The 20,830-nt window shown below is 58.4% G+C and overlaps 1 protein-coding gene across 2 annotated transcripts in view; it reads right to left on the reverse strand.

The window, feature by feature from the left end:
• Positions 1–425: 425 nt before the first annotated feature.
• KIF21B (kinesin family member 21B) overlaps positions 426–20,830 on the reverse strand; it is a 41,285-nt gene continuing 20,880 nt past the window's right edge. The window contains exons 9-35 of one of the 2 annotated variants that reach the window (XM_079327095.1): positions 20,357–20,546; positions 20,132–20,195; positions 19,093–19,308; positions 18,260–18,341; positions 17,684–17,801; positions 17,230–17,421; positions 16,488–16,687; positions 15,522–15,629; positions 15,103–15,171; positions 14,504–14,721; positions 13,986–14,133; positions 13,694–13,888; positions 12,806–12,907; positions 12,539–12,704; positions 11,123–11,183; positions 10,777–10,834; positions 9,987–10,192; positions 9,505–9,579; positions 9,261–9,374; positions 8,593–8,631; positions 6,444–6,580; positions 6,027–6,207; positions 3,891–4,055; positions 3,047–3,164; positions 2,258–2,428; positions 1,644–1,843; positions 426–502 (exon numbers count right to left, since the gene is read on the reverse strand). In XM_079327095.1, coding sequence (XP_079183221.1) covers positions 448–502; positions 1,644–1,843; positions 2,258–2,428; positions 3,047–3,164; positions 3,891–4,055; positions 6,027–6,207; positions 6,444–6,580; positions 8,593–8,631; positions 9,261–9,374; positions 9,505–9,579; positions 9,987–10,192; positions 10,777–10,834; positions 11,123–11,183; positions 12,539–12,704; positions 12,806–12,907; positions 13,694–13,888; positions 13,986–14,133; positions 14,504–14,721; positions 15,103–15,171; positions 15,522–15,629; positions 16,488–16,687; positions 17,230–17,421; positions 17,684–17,801; positions 18,260–18,341; positions 19,093–19,308; positions 20,132–20,195; positions 20,357–20,546 — 3,648 coding nt within the window. In that variant the 3' untranslated portion in view covers positions 426–447. The remainder of the gene's footprint in view (positions 503–1,643; positions 1,844–2,257; positions 2,429–3,046; positions 3,165–3,890; positions 4,056–6,026; positions 6,208–6,443; positions 6,581–8,592; positions 8,632–9,260; positions 9,375–9,504; positions 9,580–9,986; positions 10,193–10,776; positions 10,835–11,122; positions 11,184–12,538; positions 12,705–12,805; positions 12,908–13,693; positions 13,889–13,985; positions 14,134–14,503; positions 14,722–15,102; positions 15,172–15,521; positions 15,630–16,487; positions 16,688–17,229; positions 17,422–17,683; positions 17,802–18,259; positions 18,342–19,092; positions 19,309–20,131; positions 20,196–20,356; positions 20,547–20,830) is intronic. The other variant, XM_079327096.1, reaches the window with a different exon arrangement.

Raw genomic sequence — 20,830 nt, forward strand, 5'->3', positions numbered from 1 at the left:
TGTTATGGTCCTGGCCAGCAGACACCAAATGTCCTCGTGGAGTGGAGGAAAACTCCTGCAGGAACCAGCCCAGGAGCAGCAAGGCAGAGGCCACATCAGCCCCAGGGGCAGCAGGGATGTCTCTGGGTGTCTCTGAGAAGGAGCCAGGGATCTCTGACCCCCAGGAGTCCTTACAGCAGGATGGATGAGAGATGAAACATTTCCTGTTCACTGGAGAACCATCCAGAAACCTCAGCAGGAGGGCAGGTGGAGCTGCAGGTGCCCCACAGAGCTGCTTCCTCACAGGAGCTGACAGAGCTCAGAGCACCAGATGCAGCATTGTCCACCCCGTTGGGTCAGGCATAAAGAAATCCCTGTCTGGGCTGAGCTCCTGGAGGTGACTGAGTGCTGACAGCAGGGGGGGCTCCCTGACCTGCCCCCTGCCCCCTTCCAGTCTTCCTGCAGCTCCTAGTTTGACCCCGCAGGCAACCTCCTCCCACTCCAGAGCTTCACTGTCAAGTCACTGGGGAGCAAAGGGGAGAGGGACAGCATGACCCAGGGGCAGGAGCCCCACTGGCACTGCCCCACAGTCCCCCCACAGCAGCATGCAGCCCCCCAGACCTCCAGCCCCTTCTCCCTTGGCAGGAGGGTGATTGATGCACTCTGGGGAGAAGGCAAACCCAATGGGGCTCAGCCTCCAGCTCCACTGGCAGCAGGTGGTGACAGGGAAATGGTGACCTCCAGGGCTGAGCCCAGGACTCCTACCTGCCTGCAATGAGCTCCTGCTGGGTCCAGCAGGGACACCCAGGGAGCTGCTGTGCTCCTGGGGCAGGGGCTCACTTGGGGGGCTGCTGGCTCCCAACCCACCACCCATGCAAAGGCACAGGCTTCCCACTGAGTGGCCAAAATGGATGTGGGCACTTGGCAGGGAAAAAAAACCCCAAAAAACAAGTGAAAGCAGGGCAGGGGTATGACTGGGAAAAGGGGGTGAGTCCATCCTAAGACTTATCAAGTGGGGAAAAACGCAGAATATTTCATACCGTGAAGAAGCAGCTCAGACCAGAGAAAAAGGGGGTGGGGGGGGACAGAGAGAGGAGCAAAAGCAACAGTGAGAGGGACAGAGGGAGGGAGAGATGGAGAGAAAGGGAAAAGAGAGAAGGAAGAAGAGCATATGAGCAAGAGAGTCAGAGAGCAGGAGGGTCAAGGCAGACTAGTAGCACGGCCCTTTATGGCAAGGACGCGTCGTGGAAGGCAAGGGGTGAGCCCAGGCACGTAATTCCATAACTTTACCCGGCAGTCACTGTGGCACAGATGGGAGGGGAAGAAGGAGAGGCAGAGAGAGACAGAGAAAAAGGAAGGGAGAAAAGGGACAGGGTCGAAAAGAGGAAATCAGAGTCGTGCTGCTGAAGAGCTCCCCGAGAGCAGCAGCCAATGCCCAGCCCCGAGGGAGAGGGGAGTACCCCAGGGATGGGCAGGGACAGCTCTTGGCCCTGCCATGGGCAGGCTGCAGTGGGCAAAAGGAGATGAAGGAGTGGAGGGACTGAAAAGCTGAGATTCCCTCCCCACTCCCCATTCCCCCAGCACTCTCCCCCCAGCCCAGGCCATGGCTCACACCCAGGGTCTCCCCCTTCCCAGGGGCCGTGGGGGCAGTGCCTGGGGCTCACCTGGAGGCAGTGAAGATGTGCTTGGAGTTGGTGCAGATGGCGTTGATGGGGCTCTCGTGGCCCTTGATCTCCCCCACGGGGGTGAAGGTGTCCACGTTCCACACCTTGATGACGCCCCCCCGGCAGGCGCTCAGCACCATGGGGCGCCCGGGGATGAAGGCCAGGGCACACACCCAGTCCTTGTGGGCATTGGGGATTTGCTGGGAGAGGCACAGAGCACAGGTCATGGCCAGCCTCAGACTGGGGGATGGGGGCTGTCTCAGGGAGCTCAGCTCCTCACTGGAACAGTGGAACTGGTGATGAGCCAAGGGTATGGGCTCCAGAGTCACTTGGTTTCTCCCTTGGGCAGGAGACAACAGCCCAGAATTCAGGGTGGAACACAAGCCCCCACAGTGCAACTGATGCCACAGCCTGTCTGAAGGAGAGCTGGTGATCCCAAGCACCCTGCTGGACAAATTAATGGGGCACAGCACACCCTCACCCACACACAGCCCAGGATGGGAGAGCTCCCTGGTGAGCCTCACTAGCACCAGGTTCCCGGACACCCCCAGGCCCCCCCAGCACCCCCCCTGCCCTGTGTCACTGCAGGACCTGTGCTCTGCTCCCCTGCACACCTGGATTAGCTCCTGCTGCTCCAGGTCCCACTTCTTGATGCCGTTGTCCCTGGAGCCACTGAACAGCACGTCCCCCTGGATGGCCAGGCACTCGATGCCATCGTAGTGGGGGGGCTCGAAGTTGTGAGTGGGGCCAATGTTGCCCACTGTGCCCTCGGTGATCTCAAACACCTGGGGAACAGCAGCAGCTAGAGATGGCACTGGGGACAGAGCTGGGCCCCTCCTGGGGAGTTTGACCCTCTGTGTTCTAGGCTCAGGGCACCCAGAGTGATGCTGGAAACAGGATCAGCATTGGCTACTGGAGGCTTTTTGTCCCCACCAGGGATAGCCCCACTCTGCTGCATTTTACTCATGGTGAGCCTTCAGACCCCTCAGGAGCCAAGCTGACAGCTGAGTGGGATCCTGTCTTACCATCTCATCACCCCTCCTCTCTTCCCTGGTGACAGCTCTAATTCAACCTGCTCAAACCTGAAAGGACACAGCTCCTGCTGCACTGGGGCTGTGACTGAGCAGGCACAAGGCATCTTTAGCAGGGGGGAATATTGAGCACAACAGGGTGAGGTGCTCATCTGGGTCAGCCCTTACATGCAAATCCTAGCCTGAGAGCCTGATGCATGAGAGAAATGCAACTTCTCCAAAAGTGCATTGTGGACCAAGCAAAAGGCAAGATTTGGGAAGGGGAAACAAGTGAAAACATCACATGCAGAGGTGAAAACAAAACCTGGGCTCAGCTCTCAGGAGGAGTTTCCCTACAGGACTCAGGGTGCTGCTCCCCAGGGAGGACAGTACCTTGACATAGTGATCCTTGGAGCCTGTCACCACCAGGTCGTGGTTGCTGGCAGTCTGGTTCACTGTCAGGCACATCACAGGCCCAATGTGGCCACTCAGCTTTCCCACAGGCTGCAGCCTGGGTGCAAGGGCACAGGTCAGCCCCCCCTGTGTGCTGAGCCACCCAAAGGACCCCCACACAGAGCCCCCCCAGCAGGGGCTGTTCTCTTTGGGGGAGAGTGGGCAGGGAGACCCCACTGCCCATGATTTGGGGGAGGAAGGCAGCCTTGGAGTGTGCCAACATCTGGCTGCAGAGCCTGAGTGTGTGCCAACATCTGGCTGCACAGCTCAGGCTGCAGCACAGGGTTTGCAGCCCAGTGCCCACTGGGCAGGTAGAAGAACAAGGGAAGAACAGGGCCCTGCTGCTCATCCACTTGTCCTTTCCCTCCTCCAAGCTCTGCCCAGACCACAAGCCCCCCCACCCCATAGCTCCAGTACTGCTCATCACCCCTTGGGGCCCATAGGAAAGGGTGCTGAAAATCCTTATTCCAGGCAACTTCCATAGTGAAGGAGGCTTTCATTTTCCCCAGGGGGATCACTCCAGGCTACTTTGAGCACCTAGTGCCCACCTGGCATCCCCAATATGCCCTGCCCATGCCAGCAGCCCCTCACCTGCTCAGGCACCCCCAGCATGCCCAGGCCAGCAGCCCCTCCCCTGCTCAGGGCACCCCCAGGATGTCACCCCAGGCCAGCACCCCCAGGATGTCACCCCAGGCCAGCAGCCCCTCCCCTGCTCAGGGCACCCCCAGGATGTCACCCCAGGCCAGCAGCCCCAGGATGTCACCCCAGGCCAGCAGCCCCTCACCTGCTGAGCTCCCAGACCCGCACAGAGTTGCCAGCAGCAGCGTAGAGCGCGGTGCCCGTGGGGTTCAGGGCGATCTGGTTGATCTGGTGCTCCCCCTGCACGCTGGTGACCGTGCGGTTGCTGGTGCCAGCACAGGCATCCCCAGAGATCACCTGTCCAGAAGACCTAAAGGAAGCAGAGTTCCAAGGGGGAGGATGACACCAGAGGCACTGAGGAGCCACAGGGGGCTGCTGGCTCCAGGCTGGCACAGCTGGCTCCCACCCTGACCAAGAGCTGGGTGCCATGGGCCAGTGCCCACCCTGCAAAGGCAGCAGGGTCTGTGCATGGCTCACAGCATCCTGCCCTGCTTTCCAGCTCTGCACCCCTCCTGTGCCCCTCTGCTTCCCAGGGAAGAGCTGGTGAGTGCTGGCATGCAGCACAGGAAGCACAGGCCTAGCCTCTGCACCAAGAGAGAGGCCAAGGCAGATGAGCTGAGGCTGGATGGAGAAAGATCTGTGCCAGAGCAAGTGGACAATTCTGACCCACCATCCTGTCCTAACCTTTGAGCCCTACTCCAGCCACAGCTACAGTCTGTCCCACACTCCTTCCTGGTCCTCAAGCTCCTCACAGAGACCCAGGTTTCCCATGAAAAGCCTGTGATTTACCCAGCCACTGTGCTGTTTGGGGCTGTGTACCCCACTGGAGCTGCCAGCTCTCCTGGCCACCCCCAGAACAGCTGCAAAATCTCTTCAAAGCTCCTGACCCTTAACAAGGGCAAAGGCTGGATTCTGCACCTGGGGCACAGCAGCCCTGGCTGTGTGCATGCAGCAGGAACAGAGGCTGGAAGGCACCTGGGGATCCTGGCCAAGGGAAAGCTGAGTATGAGTGAGCAGTGCCCTGGCAGCCAGGAGGGACATCCATGCCCAGGGACACACCAGGCACAGCACTGCCAGCTGGTGAAAGGAGGGACTGTCCTGCCCTGCTCTGCACTCAGTCTCACCTCAAAAAACTGTCCTCAGGGCAGCTTTGGGCACCACAATATAAAAAAGACATGAAGCCATTGGAGAGCATCCTAGGGAGTACCATGAGAATGGTGAAGGGTCTGGAGGGGAAAAGCCTCATGAGGGACAGCTGAGGTCCCTTGGTTTGTTCAGCCCAGAGGAAAGTGAGGGGAGGCCTCACTGAGGTCTTGAATGTCCTCATGAGGGGCAGCAGAGGGACAGGTACTGATCTGTTCCCTCTCATGACAAGTGCCAGGACTCGTGGGATGGCTGGAGCTGAGCTGGGGGATATTCAGGTTGGGTATCAGGAAAAGGTTCTTCCCCAGAGAGTGCTGGGGCACTGAACAGGCTCTCTGGGGAATGGGCACAGCTCTGAGCCTGGCTGAGTTCAGGAAGTGTTTGAACAATGCTCCCAGGCACAGGGCAGGATTGTTGGAGTGCCCTGCACAAGGCCAGGAGGTGGATTTGATGATCCTGATGAGCCCCTTCCAATCAGCACATTCTATGATCTCTGACCCTGAGTCTTTGCTGCATGAGGTCCCCTTGAGTCCCCTGACCCACACTCCTCTTCCCTAGGGAAAGCACTGCAAACTGGCACTAAAGGAGCTGGTATCTGGCCATGTCCAGGTTCTGGAAATGCCTTCTGCAGAGGCAAAGCTGCCCAGAGCTGCTGCCCAGGTGCCAATGCCCAGGTGCCCAGAGATGCCCAGAGCTGCCCAGGTGGCCAGAGCTGTCCAGAGCTGATGCCCAGAGCTGCTGCCCAGGTGCCCAGAGAATACCAGAGCTGCTGCCCAGGTGCCCAGGGCTGCCCAGAGCTGATGCTCAGAGCTGTCCAGGTTTCCAGAGCTTCCCAGGTGCCCAGAGCTGATGCCCAGGTTCCCAGAGCTGCCCAGAGCTGATGCCCAGGGCTGATGCCCAGGTGCTCAGAGCTGATGCCCAGGTGCCCAGAGCTGCCCAGAGCTGATACCAAGGTGCCCATGGCTGATGCCCAGGACTGATGCCCAGGTTCCCAGGGCTGATGCCCAGGTGCCCAGAGCTGCCCAGAGCTGATACTCAGGTGCCCAGGGCTGATGCCCAGGACTGTCCAGGTTCCCAGAGCTGCCCAGGTTCCCAGGGCTGATGCCCAGGACTGCCCAGGTGCCCGGGCCACACGTACGTGAGGGTGCGGACGCAGCGCGCGCAGTCGCGGATGTCCCACACCTTGATGTAGGACGTGGACACGGTGAACACCAGCCCTGTGTGGCTGCAGTACTTGATGGAAACCACGTTGTTGGGGTGGCCCTTGAGAGAGGCGATCTCCTGGCCCGTCACCAGGTTCCACATCTTGCAGCTCCGGTCTGTGGGGAAGAAGGGGCCCAAGAGGGTTGGGGATGTCTCCTCCAAGGGCATGGGGACAATGTGCCTTTGAGCATCTCCCCCACCCACAGAGCCAGAGGAAAGGAGCCAGCCCAGCCCAGGGGCAGGGCAGGGCTCAACACTGCAGACAGAGCCCAGAGCCCACCCCCTAATGCACAACACCTCCCAGTGCCAACCTGTCCCTGCTGCATCCTCCCTGCCCCGTGCCATCACCCACCTTTGGAGCCTGTGAAGAGCAGCTCATCAGTGGCATCCAGGCAGAGAACAGGCTTGGTGTGTCCCTCTGCCACTGAGACACACTGCAGTGGGGCTGTCCTGGCATTCTTGGTGCCACCCACGGGGTTGATGATGCCCCTTCACAGGAGAGAGAGAACAGGTACAGTGCAGGGCTGGGGAGGCACTGAGCCCACAGGCCCAGGGCAGGAAGAAGATGAACTGTCTCACACCAAGCATCTGCCACTGCCCAGCAGTGAGACAGGATCCTCCACTGAACGTGGCATGTCTGAGCCCTGGAGACCCCAGGGATCCCCCCAGGGCAGCCCCTGCACTAACACAGGGAAAGGGAGAGGCTGCCAGTGACCTCTGTGCCTCACCAGCACACAGCCAGGACAGTTCAGGACACTCAGCTCATTGCCCTGAGGTTCATTCTGGAGCAAACTGTGCCCTCTCCAGCCTGAAGCTGAAGCTCTGCTGGGACAATGTTTCAGAGTTCCAGTACCAGCACTCCTTCCCTTGGAGGCTGTCACCCTTTGGCTGGGGACACTTTGGGACTCCTCTACACAGACCACAAGGTGATAAAGGGCAGCAGCAGCACCTGCACCCCACATCCCTACTGCAATGGCTATTCCTGCCCCCACTGCTGGCTCTGGGCAGGAGAGCACCTACACTGCAGCAGGGGTGCTGCTTCCAAGGGACACTGCTGTCTGTTCTGGGGGACACATCATCTGCCAATCCCCCCACTTCAGACATGCTCAGGGTGCTGAGGACCCCCAGCCCCACCCTCCCATGTGTGACCCCTGGCAGGCCCCAGTGTGCCTGGTCATCAAGCACAGCCACAAGACCTCAGGTTGTGCTGTTCTTGCAGGCAGGGAAAGTGATGCATGGGGCTAGAGAAGGGCAAGGTTTGCATTAGTCATGAGGACAAGCACAGGCTCATTAATTGGGGTTTGGAGATCACATGCATGTGATGTTCCTCAGCTCTGCACGTACCAATGCCAAGCCAACAGCCTCCCCCTCACCCCCAGTGCTTCCACCAGTCTCAAAGCAACACTGAATCCAAGGGGAAATCCCTGCACTGCAGGGTGAGGCATCCTCCATGGATTTGGAGTGGCTGCCTGACTGAACTGCCCCGGGTGACCCAGCTCAGACTGGTCTGGTGTCACTCCCCAGTGATGGGGCCCTGCAGGACTCAGGGCACAGGCAGGATGAGGGGACACCTGGGTGCTGGATGGCTGATCACAGAATCATGGAATGCCTTGGGCTGGAAGGGACTTTGGACACCATCTCACTCCTTCCCCTGCCATGGGCAGGGACACCTTCCACTACCCATGTGGCTCCAAGCCCCAAACCTGGCCTTGGACACTTCCAGGGATGGGGCAGCCACAGCTGCTCTGGGCCCCTGTGCCAGGGCCTCACCACCCTCACAGGGAAGAATTTCTTCCTAACATCTAATCCAGAACTCTCCTCTTTCAGTTTCAAACTATTCCCCCTTGTCCTGTCCCTGTAAAAAGGTTCTTTCCCTGTTTGTTAGAAGCCCATTTAGGCACTGGAAGGCTGCAGTGCTCCTAAAGGATGGTGGAAATGTGGCCCTTGCTTTGGGAAACCTCTATAGTGGATGCAGGGCGAGAACCTTAACTCTAAATCTGAGCTCTGCACCACAATCTGACTTGATTTCTTTAGGGAAGAGACTGACCTTTTCCAACTAAGCACCAGGGAAGCACAACCAGGCACGAGGTGAACCTGAGATAACTGCCTGGAAGAAGCTTGCACAAAGGATGTACTGCAAGCACCCTTCCCCATCATCTCACCATCCTGCTGGGGAGCTGGGGAAGGGGTGGGATGTGGTGGCCTCATGCTGGCAAGAAACCATCAGAGATGGAGGAGAACATGCTGCCAACCCAAACCAGCCAGCACCCATCAGTGAGCCCAGCACTGTGCACCAAGGGCCAGTCCAAGCAGAACAGTTGGAACTTGCAGCTGAGGGACAGCATCAGGCACCAGAGGTGGCATGCCAGGAGGGGACAGACACACAGGCCAGCAGGGGGGCAGAGCAGCAAGCTGCAGGCACGTGGGGACAGGGAGAGCAGGCACCTGACAGACAGAAGGAGGAGCAGAGAAAGGGATAATAAATAGAAAGTTGTCTATACCTCAGCACCTCCGAGACAGAGGAATCGCTGTCATCAGACCTAGGGGCAGAAAATTAGCAGGATTATGGGAGAGAAAACCCAGACTAGAGAAGGCAGCAGTGGAGTCAGAGGTGGAAGGTTGTTATTGCATCCAAGCCAGGGTAGGACAGAGAGGAGGAGTGGAGGGAGAGAGAAGGAGAAGCACACGTGGAGAACCAGAGGAGAGGAGAAGCACACATGGAGAACCAGGGGAGAGCAGAAGAGCAGGAGGGCACGTGAGGATCAGACAGCAGGTCTCCATCAGGAACACCAGCGCTGCTAGCACATCTGAGCCCAGAGCAGCACCTGACTGCTGCCAGCAGAGCCTGGAGCAGCATTCGGGGGGATGCCAGTCCATCAGCTTCCTTTGAGCCCTCATCCCCTCACCCAACCTGCTCCCTCACCTTTCCAGGGCTCCAGTCAGGCACCACCCTGTCTCCAGGCACAGGCCAGGCTGTGAGCCCAGAGGGGGCACAGTGGGCAGGAGCACAGCACTGGTGTGGCAGCTGCTCCATCACAGCAGGGAGGTAAAGCAGTGACAGGACACTGGCTGGAGCCAATCCAAGCCCTGGTGCTCCTACACACCCCAGAGGAGTCAGTACATGGTCTGGGTGCCCTCAGCCAGGCTCTGGCAGCCCAGCAGCACTCACTTGTCCAAGGCAGATCCCTGGCTCTGGGTGCTGCTGAGGCGGGAGAAGACGTTGCGGTCGTTGCGCGGGCGGGTCGGGGGGGACGAGGGTGGTGTGAAGCCAATGTCTGTGGGCCTGAGCCAAAAGATCACAGGTTGGGAAGGGCTCACCTGGCACCTGACTGGCACACCAGGGCCCAGACAGGATCCTTCCACGTGCTCTGGGCCACACAGACTCCCCACGTCCCCATCTGTCCCCAGCTCACCTGGCAGGCTGCCCACGGTCATAGGATTTCCTCCTGGTCAGGGGGGAGGTGTCCGAGCCCCGGGACTGCCTGGGACTGAAGGGAACACAGCAGAGTGGGTGCCTGCCCCTGCACTAGCATCCCAGCCCAATGAACACCTGTGTCCTGCCCCAAACAGCAAGTCTGGGCTGGAGTCACCATCTCGAGGCAACCCCAGACACCTTTAAAAACACTGATAACCCAGAGCAGGGAGCTGGGGACCCTCACACTCCCCTTCTTCCCCTGTGCCTGCAGAATCCTCCTGCCCATCTGCAAAGGATCCCAACCCACCCCTACACACTCTCCAAGCCCCGCTGAGGAAATGCAGCACTGCATGCTGCAGCCCAGCACGGACAGATGCAGGATTGGGCTCCCCTTCACCCCTCTGCAGCTGCACAGGGCAGGCACAGTTCCCCCAGCCCCCAGGAGCCTGCCAGTGGCAGGCAGGAGCAGCCCATGCTCACAAGGTGCTTCCTCGCGTGGGCAGGCTGATGGTGCGGGACACCTTCTCCTTGTAGTAGGGGTCTCGGATGGAGAAGCCCACCCCATCCTCCTTGATCTCCATCAGGGACGCCAAGGACTTGGTGATGTTCTTGGTGGAGACGTCCAGCGTGGGTCCCAGACACTCAGCAGACACTGCCTTCATCTGCCCCGAGAGCTTGGGCTCTCCCTAGAGCACAGAACCTGGAGCTGGGGTTCTAGAGAGGGCTCAGGGTGGGCAGCACGGGGGCAGTGGGAGCAGCCAGTGCTGTGGCTTGGAGGAGTTTGTGCTCTCTGGCCACAAACCAGCTCCCCCACATCCCTCTGGGATGGCCATCCCAGCCAGCTCTCCACACAAACATGACAGTACAGAACCACAGCTGCCTCCCTCCCTCCCTCCCTCCCTCCCTCCCTCCCTCCCTCCCTCCCTCCCTCCCTCCCTCCCTCCCTCCCTCCCTCCCTCCCTCCCTCCCTCCCTCCCTCCCTCCCTCCCTCCCTCCCTCCCTCCCTCCCTCCCTCCCTCCCTCCCTCCATCCCTCCCTCCCTCCATCCCTGCCCTGCACACCCTCAGTGCCACTCAGGTCTGGTCCTGGCTGGTTGGGGGGTGATTCCTGAGTCTCTGGTGCCTCAGGACAGGATCACACCATACTGCCTTATGTCAAGCCTGGCTCCCCAAGGCTCAGACTGCAGTGCAGAGGCCTGAAGCATCACTGAACATCCCTCCACCCCACCTCCCAGTCTCTGTGATCAGGCCACACAAAAAGGCCAACTAACCTTGAACTTGAAGTCATCTTGGCTTGCTGAGCCCTTCATGGTGAAAGACTGGGAGATGCTGCAAGGAGAAAGGAGCAAAGATGGATCTTCAGTGCCAAAGTCTCTTCAGAAAGCTGGTGCCACTGGACCACCAGACTCCTTGTGCCACCTTCTGCTCCCCAGCACCCTTTCTCCAAGGAATGACCAAGCCTTCACTCCCTGCCCATGTCCAAGAGACATCCTGCTCCCCCCTCCAGGGGCTGGGCACCACAGACAAACTCAGGTGGGGCTCTGTCCATCCATGAATGGCATCAGGCATTGTTCCCCAGGCACCATCCCCTCAGGCAGTGCCAGGCTGAGTGCTCACCTCCCATCTGAGGCCAGGCTGAACTCTGAAACTTCCTCATCTGTGCTGGTGTAGCCATTCTCTGTCAGAGGACACAAAGCATCAGCAGAGGGGACCCGACTGCCACCAGCCCCATCCCAACCCTGCAGGGGAGGTGTGGGGGGTGCCCAGTCCTTGTTCCTGCTGTCCATGGCCATGGCACATGCTCCCACCCACCATGGCCCCTGGGGCAGGGTCCCAGACACAGCAGCTCTGGCTGCTTTTGATGCCTTAAGTTCTGAGTTTTCTGTTCTGCTTGGGTGTGCCTTTCCATTGTGCTTAGGGTGATGAAGAAAAATAGTCTGATTTCAGCTATTGACCCAAGGACAGTTTCTTCAAACCCAGGCCCTAAGCACAAACAACGTGAAAGAGGAGGGTGGGCCAGCAAGCAGACAAGGAGGATTAAACCTTACAGTTTGAGACTATTAACTGGATGGTTGACTTCTGTATGCAAATAGACTAAAGCCTATAAAGATGTGAAATCATGTGACCAAGCCCTCCTTTGCTTCCATCTTGGAGCCATCCAGACAGGGCAGGGGCCACACTGTGGCACTGGTACTGACAAGTGTGCCCTTTGCAGACCTCTCAATAAATACCCATTTATTCCCCTTAACTCTGTGTAGTCTGTTCCAGCTCCTCTAGGATCACTTTCTGCAGGACCAGCACAGCTGGGCACCCACCCCATCCCACAGGCAGCACACCTGGCCTGAGGATGCACCTGCCTCAGGCCATGCTGGAGTCAGTGAGTCAGGGCTCTCTCTGAATCCTTCAGAAAGAAATTGGAGTGCAGGGATTGAATAAGTCTTAGAGTGAGTTCTGATGTCTTTAGTAAGTAAAAGGCCTCAGATACCACAGTAGCAGAGTGTTCTACTGAAGGTTGCAAACATGTTGATATCTCCAACAGAGGCTCCCGGCCTGCAGTTGTAGACAGGACTTAGACATAACAGAGTTATAGTAAGATTATTGCTGACATTTCTTAGATAGAACAAGACAGATTCTATGTGTAATGTTATACATAACCTGGTGAGCTAAGAAACTAGAATTCTAATAGGTTAACGAGTAGTTTGAGGTTTGAGTTTGTATCTTAGCTTGTTGGGAAAATCCTATATAACAGTATATATTGGGAAAGTTGTTGCTTTTAGCCAGTAGGCTTTTAGCCACTTGCTTTAGCCATTCTGGCTTTCAGCCATTTGATTATTGCTGCTGCTATTGCCATTGCTTGCCATTGCTTGCCATTGCCTGTTGAGACTGATGTGCTTTGTAATAAGATTTTTAACTATTAGCTGCTTTGCTTATTTAAGATAACCCAAGGAAGTAAGAGGCTAAGAGCTCAGAGTTAGGTGCCACAGAGCACCTGGGGGTCAGACAGAGCCCCCAGAGCTGCTCCTCAGGCCCCACCTTGCTGCACGTTGTGGATCAGAGCCTGCAGCTCGGGGTGTGACTCTGCCTTCTCCCGCAGGGCGTCCAGCAGGGCGTGGTTCTGCGAGGAGCTGCTCCCGTCCGCCTGCCGCAGCCGCCCCTCCAGCAGCCGGATCTGCGCCTCCTTCTGCGCCACCTGCAGCCCCTGCGGGCAAAGCTGACGCTCAGGCCGTGCCACGGGCCCCTGGCACCAGGCTGGCACTCTGGAAGAGCCCCTGGGACCAGCCCAGCCCGGCCCAGCCCCACCTTGTCGATGGAGGCTTTCAGGAAGTTGTCCAGCAGCAGGCGGGCCTCGGCCAGGGAGCAGGAGCTGATCACCACCGAGGTGTCCGTGGAGTCCAGCTCCTCCTGGAACACGCAGACAAGAGCTGGATGCAGCAGGGTACCTTCACTGCTGGGTGTGGGATGGGTGGAAGGGCCTCCATGGCAAGCACAGCACTGTCATCACCCTGCAAGCACTGTCCAGTCCAACCCTCACCCTCCCCAGTCTGCCCAGTGGCTGCTGGGGAGATCCAGCCATGGGACTGTCCCAGTGCTGAAGGGCTCGTGCACTGCTGCAGAAATTCTTGTTTCAAGACACTGAGCAGCCACCAGGCTCACCCAAACCCACAACCCAAAGCCTAGTGGGAATTAACAGCAGCCCTTCTTCCCTGCTAATCAAGGTGACAGCTGGGGACAAGCCAGGGACAGCACACAGCCTCCATTTCAGGCTGCAGGTATTGAGGGGAGTTGGGAGCAGCTCAGTGGCATGCCGAGCATCACAACTGGACACAAAACCTCTGCTGGGAAAAATTCAGCCCTCCTTGGATGTTTCCAGTGCATGAAGCAACCATGGGGACAAGTGACCACCAGCCCCATGGGCAAGTGGGGTCCACAGCTTCCCTACAGTTCCAGGGCAGGGGACACTAGCAGCCCGTCCATGGACATGCAAGGACCTGCCAGAACTCCTTTCTGTAATTAATCACCTCATGAGAAGTGACTGTGTGGGTGAAGCCCCACCAAGAGTGACAGCTCAGAGGACTGTGGGTCCTCTGACCAGAGCCCAGCCTCATCTGGCTGTGCCCAAGGATGCTCTTTCCACAGAGGGATGCTCTCACATTCTCCCTGCCAGCCAGACCCAGACCTTTTGCCCACCTTGGTCTCCTCAATCTGCATGATGGTGGCCTGGCAGTCTGAAATGCTGTCGTTGATGTAGTCAATGTTGGCCCCCAGCACCTCAATCTCCTCGTTCAGCTCTTGCAGACCCTTCTGCTCCTTGGGGCTCTCTGCCTGCAGCTTTGCCCGCTTGCTCAGCAATGCCTCCTGCAGCAGTGACAACTCCTCACGTTTCTGGGGGAAAAGGAAAGGGGGATTAGCAGTGCTCACATGGCCATCTCCCTGCCCTGCACCCATCACCCAGCCCCCTCTGTGCCAGTGCCACAGCCACCTTGATGAGCCTCTCCATGTCAGCCTCCAGGTTGACGATGGTCATTCTCTGCATGACGATGTCGAAGATGCGCCGCTCCAGCGACTGCCACTTGAGGCGGGCAGCTTTGCTGAAGGTCTGGCTTGAACCCTTCTTGGGGAACTTCTTCCTACAGCCAGAGGGAAAAAGAGGTATGTGGGCAGATGGGCACACCGTGCTGGAGAGCCAGCCTTGCCCCCAGAAGATGTCTGGGGTATGGCTGGCCAGAAACAGAGGGTGCATCTGTGTTGTTTCATATTGCCCAATTTTCCACTTCCTCTTAGCAAAGTCGGACAAGAGATGAATCCAGCAGGCATTCAAACCTCATGGAAGGCCAGCTTTGGGCTCAAGCCCAGGTGACAGTCACACTGCCAGCACAGCTTATCACTGATTTAATATGGGTCAAGTGGACACTCAGAACACTTCACCCTCTGCCACCCGCCAAAAGCCATGGGGGTCCCTGGGATGTCTCACCCCTAGCACCCAGCCCCTGCCCTGACCTGGCAGGCCGAGCCCCATTGATGGAGGACGAGGGGTCTCCCAGGAAGTTGTTGATTTTCCTGTTCCACTGGCGCACGATGCTGGAGACGGAGCGCGCGCCGGACTCGGGCTCGGAGGAGGTGGTGCTGGCCGAGACCTCCGCGCCCGAGTCCAGCATGGCCGGCTTCTGGCCAGGCCTGCCCGACATGGGCTTGGCCAGGCGGCGCAGGGCCGACACCTGCCCGGAGGGAGGGCATGAGAGAGGTGTCAGCTGGGCAGCCCCACCCAGCCTAAACCCATTGGCATCACCCCCAGGTGCCCAGAGCTCTGAGAGCAGCAGCCCCACAGACCCATAGCCCAGGGACATTTGTGCCTCATGGGGTTCCCTCTCTGCCCTCATAGCCCACCCCTGGCACCAGGCTCTGCTGCTCGGGATGGGAACTCTGCTGCTGCCTACAGCCATTTCCCACCCAGCTCCTGAGCCATGAAACCCCTCCCTTCCTTTTGGAAACCCCATTCCCAAAGCCAGCCTTCAAGGATGGGACTTCTCCAAGCCAAGCACTGGGGTCAGACCTCCATAGGAGCTGGGGGCTATGTGGAGGAAAGCCCCTTTCCTCACCTCCTGGGTCTTCCTCCGCAGCACTATTTCCTGCTGTCGCTTCTGAGATTCTAGAGCTCTGATCTGGAACTACATGTGTGAAGAAGAAAAACAGACCCCTGAGGTCCAGCCCAGACAGCCCAATGATGGTCACAGCCCCAGTGCTCCCTCTGGCACTATCTCACTCCTGATTCCAACTAACAATGGAGCAGGCTCCCAGCCTTGAGCTGGCTCTGGCTGCACATTCTCCCCCCCGCCCACAGCATTCCCCAGCACACAGCAGGAGCTGTGGGAACCTTTGGGAGCCGTTCATCCAGCTGTGCTCCGCTAGGGCTGTGCAGGCTCCAGTGAGGCTTCACCAGCTGTGTGAGCACCTGCAGTGCCAGGGCAGGACAAACAGCAGCTCCCAGTGCTGGCAACAGTGGCAGCCAGGCTCTCACCTCCTGCCGGCGCTGCTCCTTCTTGAGCTGGGCGATCTCGCGGTTCCTCTTGGTCTCCGCCAGCCGCCGCCGCTGCTGCTCCTCCCGCATCTGCTTCATCAGCGCCACCTGCGAGGAGGGGCCGTGTGCCACTGCCCGGGCACCCACACACCCACCCAGCAGAGACTCTGCACTCCCCACCAGAGCAGGGAACACTGCTCCCAGCAGGGAGCCTTCTCCAGCTGATTCCTCCCTGCTCTGTCTGTTGGGTTGATGTGTCCAGAAATATGTATTCTGTCCCCATCTGTTGAAGCCAAGGGGTAGTGATTTCCTTATCCCCATGGCACATACTGTCTGCTAATGGGCCATTTTAAAAACAAGGTGAAGCAATCACCTTTATCTTTTCCACAATCCATCCTCCCTCCAGGAGATATCTCCTGTTCATGGCCATTGAGTCCAGTGCATGACTGATTAAATTACATCATCCAACTGGGAGATGCTCCAGCCAGGGGAGGAGCCAAGCCTTTCCTACCCAGATAAAAACTGAGATTTGGAACACCAGAGCATCTTTCCCACTGGATTCCAGAGGAAAGCCAGACCTTTCCACATCATCCCTGGATCGTCAGAGGAAACAGCACCTTCTCCAGGAGCACTGCTCCAGCTGAACTACATCTGCCCCTGCAGGAGGATGCAGCCACCATTGAATGGGACTGCTGCCACCACCCTGACTGACTGACGGGTGTCAGCTTGGATTCTGACTCTGGCATGGTTGGGATTGTTCTTTGTAATACTGCATTTCTATTTTAATTTTCCTAGTAAAGGACTGTTATTCCTAATTCCCCTCTCTTTGCCTGAGAGCCCCTTAATTTCAAAATTATAATAATAATAATTTGGAGGAAGGGGGTTTACATTCTCCATTTCAAATACAAGCTTCTACCTTTATTGGCAGATACCTCCAAACCAGGACACCCTGGCACATCCAGGTACCTTTGCCTTCTTCATCTCGGCCACCTCTGCCTGCAGCTTGCGCAGCTCCCGCTCGTAGCGGGACTGGTTCTTGAGCAGGCGAGCGTGCTCCTTCTGGGCTGCCTGCAGCTTCTGCAGGTCCCGGTTCATCTCCTTCAGGCGCTTCTCGTAGTCTGCTTTGATCTTGTTGGCTTTCTCCTCCGTGTAGCACTCCATGGTGCCTGGTGGGTGGGGAGAGAGCTCGCAATGCCACACACCCGGGATCCTCCTGTATCCACATACTCTGTCTGGAGGCACCAAGCACTGTGTCCCTCCCTGACCCACCAGAGCCCCCTCACCCTATTGTGAACTGGGGTCTGTCTGGGAATACCCGCTGGAACAGCTCAGCACAGTGGCTGGCTTGAGCAGAGCTGCAGACTGAGACCCACAGCCACATCTGTGGGTGACCCTGCCCTATTTAAGTGTGGAGATCAGCCACACCACCAGGTCTCAGGCCCCTCAGCCCCTCAGTTTCCCCAGGAGTCCCCACAGCTCAAGAAGTGGTGCTCAAGGCTGGAAGAGGCTTTGCCTCACCATCCTTCTCCAGCACCAGTAGGGCCCAGAGCTTTGCAGTTGACTGAAAAGACAAGAAGAGTCTTGGGGGTAGAAGCAGGGGCATGACAAAGCTCTACCAGGGAAAGGGGCAGAAGCTTTGACCTAGAGTTAGCTGGAACTGGGGTCTGAGGCTGTGAGAATGGGATCCCGTGGGTCAGGCAGTTCTCACTGAGGTTCTGCAGCACCCGGTCCCGCTCCAGCTGCGTGTCCCGAATCTTGTTCTGCAGTAGGATCAGCTTCTCCTCATACTGGTGCTTGAGGGTCTGCAAACGCCGCTGGCTGTTCTCCAGCTCGTCAATCAGCTTCTGCTTGATCTCAATCTCACAGGTCAGATCCGCCAGGTCAGCCTGGAAATTCACAGCTGGAGGCAGAGCAGAAAGTCAGGCTGGGAGGCATGGGGAGCATCACTGCCATGGCCCCACTGAGTCACAGCACAGGGACAGGGCAGGGGAGGCACACTCTGGGGAGCAGCAGCACCCCAAAGAGCACTGCAGCAACCCTGGGGCTCTTCCAATCCCACAGGGGTGTTCTGATGAACTCTGCCTCTCCAAGAGCACAGCCCATTGCCAGAGTTACCAGCATGCCCCTCCATGCCCATGGCTGCACACAGGTCACCACTTTACCCTTCTCCTCTGCATCCGAGTCCGAGTCCACCAGGCTCTCCTCACTGCCCGAGTCCTCATCTTCATCCTCATGCCCATCCTCTTCCTCACAGCCACTCTCATCCTGTTCTTCCTCCTCCTAAGAGATGAGTGCCTAATCTCAGCCAGCAGGAGACAGAAGGTCTGTCCTTCTCCTCACAGCTTTTCCCTCCTCCAAACCTGTGCTCACCCTACAGCAATGGGCCACAGCCCCTCAGGGGGCACTCAGCCTCCCACACAGGATGCCCAGGGGCTGCAGCACCATTTCTAAACCCCCAGCAATCCTGCTGAGAGGAACAGCAATTTGACCCATTCATTTTTGCATCCATCCCTTCCCAGCTCAGCAGCCTGACACGTCTTCATCTGTGCTGATTGAAACCAAGCTCCCAAAAATGTGGACTCCTTGTTCTACAGCCAGGCTGACTGGGGAGTACCCAGCTTCCCCCTGTCCAGCATGAAGCCTCAGCAAAATAAACCCTTCCAGACTGCTTCAGGGCCAGGCTGAGCTTAGCCCCTCTCCCACTTGTGGCAATTCCAGTGCCCCACACCCAGACTCACCTCTTCCACCTCGTTCTCATCTGTCTCCTCCCCATTGTCCTGCTGCAGTTTCTGCCGCTTCTTAAACGCCTCCTTCTCAGGGCTGGGGGAACAGAGGGGAGCTGGTGAGTCCCAGCATGGGAGAGGCCAGAAAAAGGTGCTGCTGGGCACACCCTCCCTCCTGCTCTGGGGAAAACAGCCTCTGGAACTATGTGATGGGGGGAAGGGAAGGGAAGGGAAGGGAAGGGAAGGGAAGGGAAGGGAAGGGAAGGGAAGGGAAGGGAAGGGAAGGGGAGGGGAGGGGAGGGGAGGGGAGGGGAGGGGAGGGGGGGGAGGGGGGGGGGGGGGAGGGGGGGGGGGGGGGGGGGGGGGGGGGGGGAGGGGGGGGGGGGGGAGGGGAGGGGAGGGGAGGGGAGGGGAGGGGAGGGGAGGGGAGGGGAGGGGGAGGGGAGGGGAGGGGAGGGGAGGGGAGGGGAGGGGAGGGGAGGGGAGGGGAGGGGAGGGGAGGGGAGGGGAGGGGGAGGGAGGGGAGGGGAGGGGAGGGAAGGGAAGGGAAGGGAAGGGAAGGGAAGGGAAGGGAAGGAAGGGAAGGGAAGGGAAGGGAAGGGAAGGGAAGGGAAGGGAAGGGAAGGGAAGGGAAGGGAAGGGAAGGGAAGGGAAGGGAAGGGAAGGAAGGGAAGGGAAGGGAAGGGAAGGGAAGGGAAGGAGGAAGGGAAGGGAAGGGAAGGGAAGGGAAGGGAAGGGAAGGCTCAGCCCCAGGTGTGCAGGCTCTGGCTACAGCAGGCACAGGGAGAGCAGGATAGCCAAGCCCACAGCACAGAGGGCACACAGCTGCCCTGCCCAGCTCCCCTCACCTCTTCCTCTGCTGGCGCCGCTCCTTCTTCTTGAGGCGCTCCAGGTCCTGCTTGGCCCTGCGGAGCACGTCGGAGGCCTGGGAGTCGGCGGGGGGCGCGGGGCTGGGCAGGCCGGGGCCCGGGGAGGAGCCCGCGGGGAAGGGGCCGCGCGCAGAGAGCCGCGACAGGCTGCGGCGCAGAGACTCGTTCATGGACTCGCTCTCCAGCAGCTTGGTCCTAGGATGGAGACAGGCACAGTCCAGCCCACAGCACAGCAGGGGGAACCTTGCCTGGGTTTAGAATCGCAGAATGGTTTGGGCTGGATGGGACTCTAAACCTCATCTCGCTCCACACTCCTGCCATGGGCAGGGACATCTTCCACTAGATCAAGTTGCTCCAAACTCCAAACAGTTGCAGGTAACCACAACTGCTTTGGGCAAACTGTGCCACTGCCTCACCACCCTCACAGGGAAGAATTTCCTCCTTACTTCTAATCTACATCTCTCCACTTTTAGTTTAAAGCCATTTTCCCCTGCCCTATCACTTTCTGACCATGTAAAAAAATAAAAATCCAGCACTCACTCTCTTTATTATAAGCTTCCTTTAGGCAGTGGAAGGGGCTCTAAGGTCTCCCCAGAGTCTTTTTCAGATTGAACATTATATGCTCGGATGCATGAGCCAGAGACAGAAACAACTAAACCATTCCCACTAACGATGGGTCAGAAAGCCACAATGCTGCCAGACAGGATATCAAGATTGAGCAAGAGACTGGGATGGACCCACCTTTGGGAGGCAGCAGTCCCTGGAAGACCCCAGGCACTTCAAACAGGACCTCCCCATCCATCAATGCCCACACCAAGGACAACAATCACCAAAGCACTGACTGGCACAAGGCTGGGCCTCCTTCAACCCTGTGTAGCAGCAGCAGTGCCACCTGCTCTGCTCCACAAGGCTTACAGCTCACCCCAGCAGTGCTGGAGGCACTGAGCAGTGTGAGCCATCCAGCCACACACCCTGAGCCCAGTGACTCTCCAGCTGTGCCAGCTGTGTGCCCACTCACCTCAGCTCCTCAATCTCCCGGATGTAGTTCTGGATGAGAGTGCCAATGGCTTCGTTACCATCACCTGCAGACAGAGATACCGCTGGAGAGAGGCAGAGCTGGACAGAGACAGACACTGCCTGTGGCACAGCTGGACAGAGGCACAGCTGGACAGATACAGACACTGCCTGTGGCACACCCTCCCCCCAGCTGCTGCCTGGGCTGCCACACCATGCCCAGCCTCACCTGCTTTGGCCAGCATCAGGTTGGCCTCCTGGCTCATGAGGTAGGTGACCCTGCTGTTGATGGCGTCGATGGCCTCCTGCATGGCCTTGACCCGCATGCGCAGGGCGCTGTTCTCCTTCTGCAGCATGGCGTTCTCACGGAACAGGTCACTGTAGCCCTCCGAGCCGTCCTCCCCCATCACACGCTTGCCCTGGGGGCACAGGGAACCCCCTGAGTGCAGGGGAGCTGGGACACACTGACCCACCCAGGGCAACACCAGCCTTGAGAGCTGGGACAAGTTGGGGGCCAGGAAAGTCTGAGCTGAACAGGCAGTGAGAGATGCTTCAGGGCTTCTGCCTGCCTTATCATCCCCAAAACCTGGCCAAGGTCCTGTCTTGACAGGCAGGAGCTGAGACCCTGCTTCTGGAGTCTCCTGACTCCTCCTAGCAGTTACCCCTATCCACAGGGACTGGGGACAAGAGGGTCTGTCCCACT

The sequence above is a fragment of the Erithacus rubecula genome, assembly GCF_903797595.1.
Source record: "Erithacus rubecula genome assembly, chromosome: 26".
Lineage (NCBI taxonomy): Eukaryota > Metazoa > Chordata > Aves > Passeriformes > Muscicapidae > Erithacus > Erithacus rubecula.